At 35.7% G+C, this 14,741-nt stretch overlaps 1 protein-coding gene across 3 annotated transcripts in view; it reads right to left on the bottom strand.

Moving 5' to 3' along the window:
- Positions 1-869: 869 nt before the first annotated feature.
- LOC132439838 (putative neutral ceramidase C) overlaps positions 870-14,741 on the bottom strand; it is a 125,091-nt gene continuing 111,219 nt past the window's right edge. For all 3 annotated transcript variants that reach the window (XM_060034559.1, XM_060034558.1, XM_060034561.1), the window contains 3 exons: positions 5,856-5,915; positions 3,059-3,147; positions 870-1,093 (listed from right to left, as the gene is read on the bottom strand). In XM_060034559.1, coding sequence (XP_059890542.1) covers positions 901-1,093; positions 3,059-3,147; positions 5,856-5,915 — 342 coding nt within the window. In that variant the 3' untranslated portion in view covers positions 870-900. The remainder of the gene's footprint in view (positions 1,094-3,058; positions 3,148-5,855; positions 5,916-14,741) is intronic.

Here is a 14,741-nt window from a genome sequence, read left to right as displayed (position 1 = left end):
TGGGGTGAATTTGATTAGTGAAACAATCAAAAATCACTTAGAACAAGTCTTGGGAATACGGGACACAATTCAGTGGGATAAGGGCACCTAGGGAAACACAAGGCATGACCAAAATATTACAAGTCTGACTTCCTCATAATTGGGCTCTGAAGGCAATTCCAGAAATGATTTGAACATCAACAAAACTCTGGATCAGCCATATCAACTCCAGGGTGGCTGCTTTGAAAAGCTACACTCAGTATAGAAAAACTGGCATGCTAATTTTCTCTAACTGGGCTTATACATTTATGGTCAATGTTTATATAATATTTTTAAAATGTGACTGAGGGACAAGGTCCTAGCCTTATGCTAATCTTAAATCCGTAAAACTTCATTTTCCCATCTGTAAAATGAAGGATCCAACTAGATGACCTCTTTAAACTTTTTAAGTGCTATCATTCCATAATTCTATAAATAAATAGTTTAAACATTGTTCACACATCTTTAACCACTCTCACTAACATTTCAGAGGTTTCATATTGAGGGGAACTGTTTCTTTAAACAACCACAGGGCCCCAAGGGAAATCATGCTTTAGGCAGCAGACCATGATGTAAAATCTACTAGAGCAAAGGTAAATGGGACACATACACACGTCTCTCTCTCTCTCTCTCTCTCTCTCTCTCTCACACACACACACACACACACACACACACACACAGACAGACAGACAGACAGACAGACACACACACACACACACACACACACACACACACACCTGTCCCATTAGCAGTAAACTATCTGTTCCCAAACAAGGACAATTATTGAAGTCATCATAATAGGTTACATTCACATGAAATTGATTATTTAAATCATACAGAGTACAGCTGCTCTTTATCAACTTTTTTATCTTTGTCAACTTTTCACCAAGTGGTTACAACATCAAAAGTGGAGGGAGTGCTTTCAAACGGAAGTATGACAGCGGGCTTGAGAACGTTCTTTTTCCGATTGTGTCCAAAGTATCTTATTCTGTAGGTTCCAGGTTGGGCAGTATCTGGAATATGCCATTGTATCGTTGCATTGCTATGACCCCGTAATCCCTTGTGCCAATAGAAACTGTTGGCAGGAAACAAACAAACAAACCCAATTTTACTCTTAAAAATGTGTGATTAGAAAAGTGTATGATTATTCATTCAATGAATAGGAAGGGAGTACCTACCATAAGCAAGGCACTATGCTAGATATTGAGAGTATAGCAATGAACAAAACAGTAAATACTTCCTAGAAGCAGACCTTTAAGAAACAGCCATTTGTAGAAATATCTTCACTTGTTCTACCTAGCTACTTAAATTCCATCCATCCCAGGTAGCCTCACCTGATATTCAGAACACAGGATGTCCCCTGCTTTAAAACTGCTATAGCATCCTTTTCGCCCTTGCCATCCTCTGCTTCAACTTGACACTTCTTTTTGCATCTAGATTCATTTGTTCAAAATATATATTTCATTAGCTCATGTGCCAGACTCTATGCTGGAGGTACTGAGAATACCATAGTGAGTGAGACAGACGTGGTCCAAAGTTTCATGGAGTTTATGTTCTACTAGGGCAGAGATAGGAAGAAAGCAATAAACAAGTAAACCAACAAATAATTTTAAAATTTATAAGTGAAATGAAGAAGTAAGACAGAGGGAGCCCTAAGGAGATGTCATTTAAACTGAACCCACACACGTCTAGAGGAAGAATATTCTAGGAATAAGGAAGAGAGAATGCAAAGTATCTGAAGCAGGAGCAGACTTGGTACATCCAAGGAACAGGACACAGGTGAGTAGGATCAGGGCAGAGTGAACTGTAGAAGAGTGGTTGAGATGATAGAAACAGATGGAGTCAGATCACATTGGTCCTTGTAGACCATGGCAGGAAGTTCAGCTACTCTTCTAGATACAGCAAGGTACCATGGGCTAACTAACTGATACTCTCAGTTATGTAGAGGGCAAATCCCCTGGGCAGAGAGGGTGTGCTCAGCATCCTATGTTTCCTCAGTGACAGGTCCAGTGCTTTCAGTAAATAGCTGGTGATACTGCTGCTGTTGAACAAGGCTGAACACTACACATATCCTCCGTGTTGAATGCTATTCTGATTGTGGGCTCTTGAAAACAAATCATCCTTTTTTGTCATCTGTATAACTTTATTTTAGCAATAAATATGTATGTATTACTTGTTTAAAGATTACCTATACCCTAGAGTCCTAAAGATCAGAAGAAACATTATGCCCATATTTTTGAATGGCTATCAAATAGGCCACAACAAGGTCAAATCTCTATTTTCAGTTAACCATGGGAACCAAACCAACATACAAATAGTCACTTAGCTTGAAGTGATTTGAATTAGACACAAATTGCCAAAAATTTTGCCCATGTCCATGCTACTGTCCTGTGGTATGAAGTTTACAGAGTTAGGAACGGAAACATTTTCTTACTTCAAATATATTTTCAAATCTTCACATTATCTATTCAGCTCAGGTATTTGATAACAAAAAGCACAGAGAGATGTTTCTCTGAGGGAACTCCATAAGCACATTCCTTTCCTCCTTGGGTCAGTAAGAATTAAACACTCAAGCTTCTTGTGTTTTAGTAATTCAAATGAAGAATCATTGACCATATACAAACATGCAATACATGGTAGGTATGGACTCATTATTTTCCCAGAAGGAATGTTGGGCTCTACAGAGCCATCTCAACACCTTCACCCAGCACCCCTTTCAACCACTTTGCAGGAAGGCTAACCAGCTCTTAGGGGTAATGTCTGTGACCATGGAAAAAGACAAAACTAACAGATGTTTATAAGAATTGAGGTCATAACCTCATTAGCATCTAATCTTACAGAAGCACACACCACATTGTTCTGTAGAAAAAGAGGATCAAAATGAAATCTAATAAATCAACTAAATATGGCCAGAAGGCTCCTGGGGAATTTGGTATCATTAATATCATGTACTGAGCCAGTCTTCCCATTTGTCTTCTCTGCATGACTAACCAACTCGTTTCAGGGCTTGAAAAACAAAATATTCAATAAATGTGCTCACCGAGTCTCCCAGGAGGCATCATTATGCATTATCTTCCATGTTGCTGATGTGGCCTCGTATTTCTCCACAGTGAGGAAGGTCTGATGGGTCTGAAATGCAATTAACATAACTGATCAGACACTGCATAGTCACAGAAGAAACGTGTTTGTACATTGTACATACCCCATACTCCCCTTTGTTGACCATTGCTAACCTCCCAATATCTGATATGAACGTGTATTAGAATTTCATCCAAATCCTTAGGTGTTCCTCTAACATTCTATGCAATGTCTTCAGAGTGTTAATTCATCCAGTCTATTAAAAAGCACGGCTTTTCTTTAGAAAGCTGAATGAAGCATAATTTTAGAGCTGAGAGCAAATTTTGGAAATTAGGGCAAAGAAGAGATGAAATAAAACAAGATTTAGAAAAGGCAGCAAACAGTTTCATGACATGTTTACTGATCTGTATTCCAAGACCTTCTCTATTCACCTCAAGATTTAGGAGGGAAAATGGGAAAATTTCCTCATCTTTTCATCTCCAGGTAAATGAATTATTAGTAAATATACCTGCCTTAGTGAAAGAATTGAAAAGGATGCATAAATCTTCCTACTCCTAGGGTGCTATAAGCGACCCTTATATTTTGTCATAATGGATTCCTAGAAACCCACATCATAAGCAGATTTTATTTTCCCAGTGGAAAATAAAAATTTCCACATCGGTGGAAAATTATAGTAATTTGTTTTAGGCCAAGAATTCAGCTTCAAATAAAGCATATATTTAAATAACATAATAAATTAAAATATACAAAGGCCATAAATCTCCAATTTTTCTTAAAAATCTTTAGATTATGGCCCTTAAGGGCAGGACTTTTGTCTAATTTACCTTTGTCCATCACAGCCCTGTAATTTACAGGTGTTCAAATAAATGCTGAATGGATCACCTGCTTATAGCTGGGCCATGGGATTATTTAAAATTCTTCAATTACTCACCTAATGGATTATATTCAATAAAAAAAAGTTTTCATAACCACAGTGACTCTCAAAGAGAACTGTTCGTGGCCATTTAGGGCAGAGTGACACTGGGAAGGCCTTCAATGGAGTAGGAGATAGGGTGGAGTAGGACCCAGTGTATAGGTCTAGAGTGCAGATCAGAGGACAAGGCTAGGATGCTGAATGTGTGAACTATGTGACCATCCTCTCCCCGCCTCCCAACCTTAATCTTTTCCAGATACATAATTAGTTCATACAGGTTAATTAATCTCTCTAAGCCTCAGTTTATTCACCTGTAAAACAGGGATAATAAAACATAACTCATTGGGCAGTAGGGAGGATTAAATTAGATTCATGTGATGATGTGTGTAAAACTTTAGCGTCATACCTGCAAAGAGTAAGCATTCAATAAATAGTGGTGAGGAAGTGATGATTACTAATAATAAAGGGCACCAGAAATTGTTTTATGCCAAGTCCCAAAACATTCTTAGAAATTAATTCTATTCTCATTATAGCGCTTTAAGCAGTTTAGTCTCCTGTTTCTCCATGGCAATAATGATGATAGTATTTCTCTACCCTAAGGATGTCAGATTACAGCTAATCCTGCAGTCTTGCTACAGCACTTTAATATCTTTAGAAAGTAATGTTGTAAACATGTAAATATTCTGGCATGACTTGACTGCCTAGAGAGGTTATTTCAAACATGTGCATGTTGACTACCCAAGCGGTAGAAAAAATTTCCCCAATATCATATTTGAAAATGTCATATTGTCACAATTTTTATCAAAGGAATAACCATATTTTAATAAACAGAGATGGGAAGGCTTATTTGGAAGAAAGGTATTTTGGATTATAAGTGACAGTGGGCTCTGGGAAGAATGGCTCATAGATAAAGTGAATGCATTCTCCACCCTATTAAAAAATCTGACCTTGAAATCACTTTCATAAACCCACTTTCTTTTTCCTCTATATATTTCTTTGTTGTTTGAATTTTTACAACTAGAATGTGTCTGGTTATTGCTTGTGTAGTCATATGAACATTCCAAGGAAGTTACAGAGGAGTAAAATTACTTTACTTTATTCATAGATATATTATATATACTTTATCATATATACATATATAAATACATGACAAAAAACTATGAAATGATATGTAACAAACTGTCAACAGTGATTACCTCTAAAAATGTTTATGAAAAGAGAGGTATTTTCACATTCTATTTTAAGCACTTCTATACTGTCTGTTTTTACCTGGGATCTGTATTTCTTGTGTCATTTTTCAAGATTAATAAATAAATACCGTATTAGTGCCAGTAGCAAAAACTAGGGAAATGGCCAATGCAAGAAAAAGTAAAGTGCATGGGCCAGGGCTCCAAGCCAGTAGAGCGTCCACCCAGGGATCCATGATCATTCCACAACAGCAGAGCAGGACCAGAGTCAGGAGTGCAGGAGAAGAGGAGAGGAGACAAAGATACATGTCACACTGGCCTTAGGATTATTTTACCAAATTCAATAGAGTTTTAAAATTAGAATATGGAAATAGGAACTGTATTCAAATCTTCATCATCTCAAGAGACAATGCCATTCTCTATGCATCGTGCTATATGTGATCGTAAGTAGAACCGGTTAAATGTTTCCTGTGGGCTTTTTTCCCAGACTCAACTCTACGTTAACTGTTCCCACTGAAAATTTTCTCACACCTACAAAATAAGATGAAAAGCAAGTTGGAACATTTTACCTTTATTTTGTTAAGCTCTGTAGGGATACTTAAGTAAATGAAAGGCTAAAAAGTGGACTTAAATTTGTAAAAAGAATCAATGATGCTTACCTTGTTCTCTGCTGAATTCTTCGGGTTAGCACCTACAAATGTAACTTCAACAACTTCTCCCTGAAAATAAAAACTCATTTTATGACTTCTAATAAAAGTACTTTTTGCCATGCTCATATTTGGGCCATTATTTATGAAATGTTTCTAGGAGTTTGGGTACCTGTAGAGATTGTATTCTGTTTAATCAAGTGAAGTTGTCTTCTGAGAATATTAGAGAAAATACACTTGTAACAATGGACACAGGAATTTGGGGGCAACAAATTACTTCAGAATTTTGGGCCAATGGATTTGCTTTTGGTAGATTCAGATATAGGTGAAGATTTAGAGCTATAGTTCAAATTAGTGACAGCACATTAAAATGGCTTCTTCAGCCTTGGATAACTTCTTACATCTCCCTCCCATACACATCTAGGAAATGGACTGAATTAAATAAGGAAAGCCAAAACTTTCCATGGATGACTTATACTTTGTTGTTGTTATTCTTTTTTCTTTTTATACAGCAGGTTCTTATTAGTTGTCCATTTTATATACATCAGTGTATACATGTCAATCCCAATCCCCCAATTCATCACACCACCCCCCACCCCGCCGCTTTCCCCCCTTGGTGTCCATACGTTTGTTCTCTACATCTGTGTCTCAATTTCTGCCCTGAAAACTGGTTCATCTGTACCATTTTTCTAGATTCCACAAATAGACATTAATATGCAATATTTGTTTTTCTTTCTGACTTACTTCACTCTGTATGACAGTCTCTATATCCATCCATGTCTCTACAAATGACCCAACTTCGTCCCTTTTCATGGCTCAGTAATACTCCATTGTATGTATGTACCACATCTTCTTCACCATTCATTTGTCCATGGGCATTTAGGTTTCTTCCATGACCTGGCTATTGTAAATATTGCTGCAATGAACACTGGAGTGCATGTGTCTTTTTGAATTATGGTTTTCTCTGGTATATGCCCAGTAGTGGGATTGCTGGATCATATGGTAATTCTATTTTTAGTTTTATAAGGAACCTCCATACTGTTCTCCACAGTGGCTGTATCAATTTGCACTCCCACCAAGAGTACAAGAGGGTTCCCTTTTGTACACACCCTCTCCAGCATTTGTTGTTTGTACATTTTCTGATGATGCCCATTCTAACTGGTGTGAGGTGATATCTCATTGTAGTTTTGATTTGCATTTCTCTAATAATTAGTGATGTTGAGCAGCTTTTCATGTGCTTCTTGGCCATCTGTATGTCTTCTTTGGGAAATGTCTATTTAGGTCTTCTGCCCATTTTTGGACTGGGTTGTGTTTTTTAATATTGAGCTGCATGAACTCTTTATATATTTTGCAGATTAATCCTTTGTCCGTTGATTCGTTGCGAAATATTTTCTCCCATTCTGAGGGTTGTCTTTTCGTCTTGTTTATGGTTTCCTTTGCTGTGCAAAAGCTTTGAAGTTTCATTAGGTCCCATTTGTTTATTTTTGTTTTTATTTCCATTACTCTAGGAGGTGGATCAAAAACGATCTTGCTGTGATTTATATCAAAGAGTGTTCTTCCTATGTTTTAAGAGTTTTATAGTGTCCGGTCTTACATTTAGGTCTCGAATCCATTTTGAGTTTATTTTTGTGTATGGTGTTATGGAGTGTTCTAATTGCATTCTTTTACATGTAGCTGTCCAGTTGTCTCAGCACCACTTATTGAAGAGACTGTCTTTTCTCCATTGTATATCCTTACCTCCTTTGTCATAGATTAGTTGACCATAGGTGTGTGGGTTTATCTCTGGGCTTTCTATCCTGTTCCACTGATCTGTATTTCTGTTTTTGTGCCAGTACCATATTGTCTTGATTACGGTAGCTTTGTAGTATAGTCTGAAGTCAGGGAGCCTGATTCCTCCAGCTCCATTTTTTCCCCTCAAGACTGCTTTGGCTATTCGGGGTCTTTTGTGCTCCATACAAATTTTAAGACTTTTTGTTCTAGTTCTGTAAAAAATGCTACTGGTAATTTGATAGGGATTGCATTGAATCTGTAGATTGCTTTGGGTAGTACAGTCATTTTCACAATATTGAGTCTTCCAATCCAAGAACATGGTATATCTCTCCATCTGTTGGTATCATCTTTAATTTCTTTCATCAGTGTCTTATAGTTTTCTGCATACAGGTCTTTTGTCTCCCTAGGTAGGTTTATTCCTAGGTATTTTATTCTTTTTGTTGCAGTGGTAAATGGGAGTGTTTCCTTAATTTCTCTTTCAGATTTTTCATCATTAGTGTATAGGAATACAAGAGATTTCTGTGCATTAATTTTGTATCTTGCAACTTTAACAAATTCATTGATTAGCTCTAGTAGTTTTCTAGTGGCATCTTTAGGATTCTCTATGTATAGTATCATGTCATCTGCAAACAGTGACAGTTTTACTTCTTCTTTTCCAAGTTGGATTCCTTTTATTTCTTTTACTTCTCTGACTGCTGTGGCTAGGACTTTCAAAACTACATTGAATAACAGTGGTGAGAGTGGACATCCTTGTGTTGTTCCTGATCTTAGAGGAAATGCTTTCAGTTTTTCACCATTGAGAATGATGTTTGCTGTGGGCTTGTCATATATGGCCTTTATTATGTTGAGGTGGTCCTCTCTATGCCCACTTTCTGTAGAGTTTTTATCATAAATGGGTGTTGAATCTTCTCAAAAGCTCTTTCTGCATCTATTGAGATGATCATATGGTTTTTCTTCTTCAATTTGTTAATATGGTATATCACACTGATTGATTTGCATATATTGAAGAATCCTTGCATCCCTGGGATAAATCCCACTTGGTCATGGTGTATGATCCTTTTAATGTGTTGTTGGATTCTGTTTGATAGTATTTTGTTGAGGATTTTTGCATCTATATTCATGAGTGATATCGGTCTGTAATTTTGTTTTTTTGTAGTATCTTTTTCTGGTTTTGATATCAGGGTGATGGTGGCCTCATAGAATGAGTTTGGGAGTGTTCCTTCCTCTGCAATATTTTGGAGGAGTTTGAGGAGGATGCATGTTAGCTCTTCTCTAAATGTTTGATAGAATTCACCTGTGAAGCCATCTGGTCCTGGACTTTTGTTTGCTGGAAGATTTTTATTCAGTTTCAATTTAATTTCTTGTGATTGGTCTGTTCATATTTTCTATTTCTTCCTGGTTCAGTCTTGGAAGGTTATACTTCTCTAAGAATTTGTCCATTTCTTCCAGGTTGTCCATTTTATTGGCATAGAGGTGCTTGTAGTAGTCTCTTAGGATGCCTTTTATTTCTGTGGTGTCTGTTGTAACTTCTTTTTCATTTCTAATTTTATTGATCTGAATCCTCTCCCTCTTTTTCTTGATGAGTCTGGCTAATGGTTTATCAGTTTTGTTTATCTTCTCAAAGAACCAACTTTTAGTTTTATGGATCTTTGTTATTGTTTTCTTTGTTTCTAGTTCATTTATTTCTGCTCTGATATTTATGATTTCTTTCCTTCTGCTAACTTTGAGTTTTGTTTGTTCTTATTTCTCTAGTTCCTCTAGGTGTAAGGTTAGGTTGTTTATTTGGGATTTTTCTTGTTTCTTGAGGTAGGCTTGTATTGCTATAAACTTCCCTCTTAGAACTGATTTTGCTGCATCCCATAGGTTTTGGACCATCGTGTTTTCATTGTCATTTGCCTCTAGGTACTCTTTGATTTCCTCTTTGATTTCTTCAGTGATCTCTTGGTTATTTACTAACGTATTGTTTAGCTTCCAGGTGTTTCTGTTTTTTACGTTTTTTTTCCTGTAATTGATTTCTAATCTCATAGCATTGTGGTCAGAAAAGATGCGTTATATGATTTCAATTTCCTTAAAATTACTGAGGCTTGATTTGTGACCCATGATGTGATCTCTCCTGGAGAATGTTCTATGCACACCTGAGAAGAAAGTGTAATCTGCTGTTTTTGGATGGAATGTCCTAGAAATATCAATTAAATCTATCTGGTCTATTGTGTCATTTAAAGCTTGTGTTTCCTTATTTATTTTCATTTTGGATGATCTGTCCATTGGTGTTAGTGAGGTGTTAAAGTCCCTCACTATTATTGTGTTACTGTTGATTTCCTCTTTTATAGCTGTTATCAGTTTCCTTATGTATTGAGGTGCTCCTATGTTGGGTGCATATATAGTCATAATTGCTATATCTTCTGCTTGGATTGATCCCTTGATCATTATGTAGTGTTCTTCCTTGTCTCTTGTAACATTCTTTATTTTAAAGTCTATTTTATCTGATATGAGTATTGCTACTCCAACTTTGTTTTGATTTCCATTTGCATGGAATATCTTTTTCCCTCCCCTCACTTTCAGTCTGAATGTGTCCCTAGGTCTGAAGTGGGTCTCTTGTAGACAGCATATATATGGGTCTTGTTTTTGTATCCATTTAGCAAGCCTGTGTCTTTTGGTTGGAGCATTTAATCCATTCACATTTGGGTAGTTATCGATATGTATGTTCCTATGACCATTTTCTTAAGTGTTTTGGGTTGGTTTTTGTAGGTCGTTTTCTTCTCTTGTGTTTCCCACTTAAAGAAGTTCCTTTAGCATTTGTTGTAGAGCTGGTTTGGTGGTGCTGAATTCTCTTAGCTTTTGCTTGTCTGTAAAGCTTTTGATTTCTCCAACGAATCTGAATGAGATCCTTGGTGGGTAGAGTAATCTTGGTTGTATGTTCTTCCCTTTCATCACTTTAAGTATACCATGCCAATCCCTTCTGGCTTGTAGAGTTTCTGCTGAGAAATCAGCTGTTAACCTTATGGGAGTTCCCTTGTATACAATTTGTTGTTTGGCCCTTGCTGCTTTCAATAATTTTTCTTTGTCTTTAATTTTTGCCAATTTGATTACTATGTGTCTCAGTGTGTTTCTCCTTGGGTTTATCCTGTATGGGACGCTCTGGGCTTCCTGGACTTGGGTGGCTATTTCCTTTCCCATTTTAGGGAAATTTTCGACTATAATTTCTTCAAATATTTTCTCAAGTCCTTTCCTCTCTCTCTTCTCCTTCTGCGACCCCTATAATGCAAATGTTGGTGAGTTGAATGTTGTCCCAGAAGTCTCTTAGGCTGTCTTCATTTCTTTTCATTCTTTTTTCTTTATTCTGTTCCGCAGCAGTAAATTCCACCATTCTGTCTTCCAGGTCACTTATACGTTCTTCTGCTTCAGTTATTCTGCTATTGATTCCTTCAAGTGTAGTTTTCATTTCAGTTATTGTATTGTTCATCTCTGTTTGTTTGTTCTTTAAATATGCTAGATCTTTGTTAAACATTTCTTGCATCTTCTTGATGTTTACCTCCATTCTTTTTCCGAGGTCCTGTATCATCTTCACTATCATTATTCTGAATTCTTTTTCTGGAAGGCTGCCTATCTCCAGTTCATTTAGTTGTTTTTCTGGGGTTTTATCTTGTTCCTTCATCTGGTACATAGCCCTCTGCCTTTTCATCTTGTATATCTTTCTGTGAATGTGGTTTATTCAGATGACTTATACTTGCACATACACTTACATATAAAAGATACAAGATGGATTGACAAGGTGTGTATTTAACTTTTCTCCTGACATAACTAAAAAAACTGGACAAATATGTATTAAAGAATGGTTTTAAAGACAGTAGGTATGAAAACAGTGATCCTTGAGTGACAGAAAATGAAAAAGATGAGCCCTACAATTGCCTCAGTTTTATGCCTTCAGAGAGTTTACAGGCCACAGCATAAGGAGGCAGAATCAAGCAATGCTAGGCAGTCTATGTAAGTTAAGGAATAGATGTGGGAGTCCAAGACAACCAAGTGGTCTTGAGTTCATAGGGTAGAGTAACAGAGAAAAGAGAGGACCATAGAAAGGAGAGGTACACAGAGAGAGAACTCTGGAGATTTGCAGAAGGCTCCCTTCAACTCTGCATGCATGTAAGGAAAGTACCTGAACCTAGGAAAAGAATCATTTAAAAGAAACAGAGAGAAAATCCCAGGCTCATAGAGAACTGTGAAAAGTTCCTGTTCCCACCAGCCAGATGGGAAAACTCATAATTCAAAATAATTCTACCTTAAGTGCATGGTGGAGAGATTTTCCCTAGAATAAAAGCAGCTCTATCTAAAAACTTACGAAGACCCACCCAAATCAAACTCTTCCCAAATAATTCAATAACACCCCAAAACAAAGTTCAAAAATATTTACAGGAATAGGAGAACATCTAACACCTAACAAGATAAAAATTCACAATGTCTGACATCTAAATTATCAAGCATACAAAGGAAAGAAAAGCTCTTCTCATAATGAGAAAACTCTCAATCAAAACTGACCCATAAATGAATTAGATGATAGAATTAGTAGACAAGGACACTAAAACAGTTCTTATAACTATTCTGTGTGTTCAAAAATCTAGCAGAAAGAATGAACATGTTAAGTAAACATGTGGAAGATTTTTATTTAAAATGACCTAATCCAAACCCCTAGAGATGAAAACTACAGTATCTATAAAGAAAATACACTAGATGAAATTATCAAATTAAACACTGGAGAAGAAAAGATTACTGAATTTGAAGACACAGCAATAAAAACCATACAGAATTCAAAAGGGGAAAAGACTGAAAAAAAATGACCAGAGCAGCAGTGAGCTGTGGAACAACTTCAAGCCGCCTAATATATAGGTAATTGGAGTTCCCAAAGGATAGAAGAGCGGAAGAAATTCAGAAAAAAATAATGAATAAATAATGGCCAAAATTCTCCAAATTTGCTGAAAACTCTAAGCCCACAAATCCAAGAAGCTCAATGAACTCCAAGCACAAGAAACATAAAAAAAAATGACATCAAGGATCCTTAAAATCAAATTGCTGGAAACTAGAAATAAAAAGAAAAAAATTCTAAAAACAAGAGGAAAAAGAAGACACATTACACAGAGTAGAACATACATAAGGATGACAGCAGATTTTTTTTCCCACTGAAAACAATGCAAACCAGAAGACAGTACAGCAAAATCTTAAGGTCTTAAAAGAAAAAAACTGCTAACCAAGAATTCCATAAACAGTAAAAATATTCTTAAAAATGAAAATGAAAGTAAAATAAAGACATTTTCAAACATATAAAAGAAGAAAGAAAAATGTTAAAAGATGTCCTTCAAGCAAACAGAAAATGACACTAAATGGAAATTTGGATCTACAAAAAGAAATGAAGGGTCAGTTGTTAATTTGTGAGTTAATATAATATTTTTCTCTTATTATTTAAGTCTCTTTAAAAATAATCTACTGTTTAAAAATAACAAAAATCCATGATGGAGGTGATAAATCATATAAAAGTAAAATATATGACAGTAACACAAAGACCAGAAAAATATCAATGGAATAAAACCACTGGCCAGAATGATCAAGAGATAAAAATCAAACAGAAGGCTCAGATTATCAGTACCAGGAATAAAACAGGAGACATCAATACAGATTCTATAGATATGTAAAAGATAATAAGGAAAAATTGGCAATGACTTTACACCTGCAAATTCAAATAACTTAGATGAAATGAAATGGACAAATTCCTTGAGATACAGAAACTAAATATCATTCAAAAAGAAGTAAATGGCCTTAATAGTGAAGATTTACCAAACTGTACACTTTAAATATGTAGTTTATTGTATGTTAATAATACATCAATAAAAATATTTTTTAAAATAACAAACCAACAAACAAGTAAGTCTTCACATGACTTACTATGGCACACAAGGCCTTTTACAGGTAATTTCCCACTGCTGCTCCACCTTAGGCCCTCTATAGTCCATATACCTAGAGGTGGTATGTCTTGACAGGCTCTGTGAACTCTTATTCATCCTCTAAGACCTAGCCCAATTAAAAACATTTTTTAATAAAAACAGTCCATGGATTCATAATCAATGATGACCATCTAAACTGAGATGTGCTGTTCAATTATTTACTTTACTGTTAACTCCCCTGAATAACTAGCATTAATTTATTTTTTCTAATTTTCTTCATTTTCACCAGTGAGATTATCAAATTAGCCAGTCTCACCAATGGTTAGCAAAATGTTTCAACAACAATTAGAATTTTCTGCAAAAATCAGTATATTCTTTATATAGAGCAATCAGCCCTGCAGCCAATATCATGGTTCACTTAAAAAAATAAAATTTGTATCCAGTTAGCCAAATTTTCCTAACCCTTAAAAGCGTTCTTGTCCTTGATTTTTCTTCTTACCATCACAATTTCCTGCTTAGTCACACTCACCTTAACTATGAGAGACAACCCCACTACAAATATAATGTGCCAATTCAAACAGTAGTGGTATAGAACAGACATTTCTGACATGAAAGAGTGAGGAGGTCAGTAGGTCCCCTCCCTAAAAAGCAACTATATAAATAGACAACACTGTCAAAAATAACCATTTTTAAATTTTATTTTACCTCTTGAAATAGTTGATTTACAATGTCATGTTAGTTTCTGGTGTACAGTGATTCAGTTATATACTTTTTTCATATTCTTTTCCATTATAGGTTATTATAGCTTATTACAAGATACTGAATATAGTTCCCTGTGCAACAGTAGGACCCTGTTGTTTATCTATTTTCTATACAGTAGTTTGTATCTGCTAATCACAAACTCCTAATTTATTCCCTCCCCACTCTCCCCTTTAGTAACCAAAAGTTTATTTTCTATCTCTGTATGTTTCTCTTTTGTAAATAATTTCATTTGTATCATATTTTAGATTCCACATATCAGTGATAGCATATGATATTTGTCTTTCTCTGTCTGACTTACTTCACTTAGTATGATAATCTCTAGGTCCATCCATGTTGCTGCAAATGGCATTGTTTCGTTCTTTTTTATGGCTGAGTAGTATCTATTGTATATTATATAATACCACATCTTCTTTATTCATTCATCTGTCATTGGACA

The sequence above is a fragment of the Delphinus delphis genome, chromosome 16 (genome assembly GCF_949987515.2).
Source record: "Delphinus delphis chromosome 16, mDelDel1.2, whole genome shotgun sequence".
Classification (NCBI taxonomy): Eukaryota; Metazoa; Chordata; class Mammalia; order Artiodactyla; family Delphinidae; genus Delphinus; species Delphinus delphis.
The sequence above is the reverse complement of the archived record's forward strand: the minus strand, read 5'-3'. Positions and strand labels throughout refer to the sequence as shown.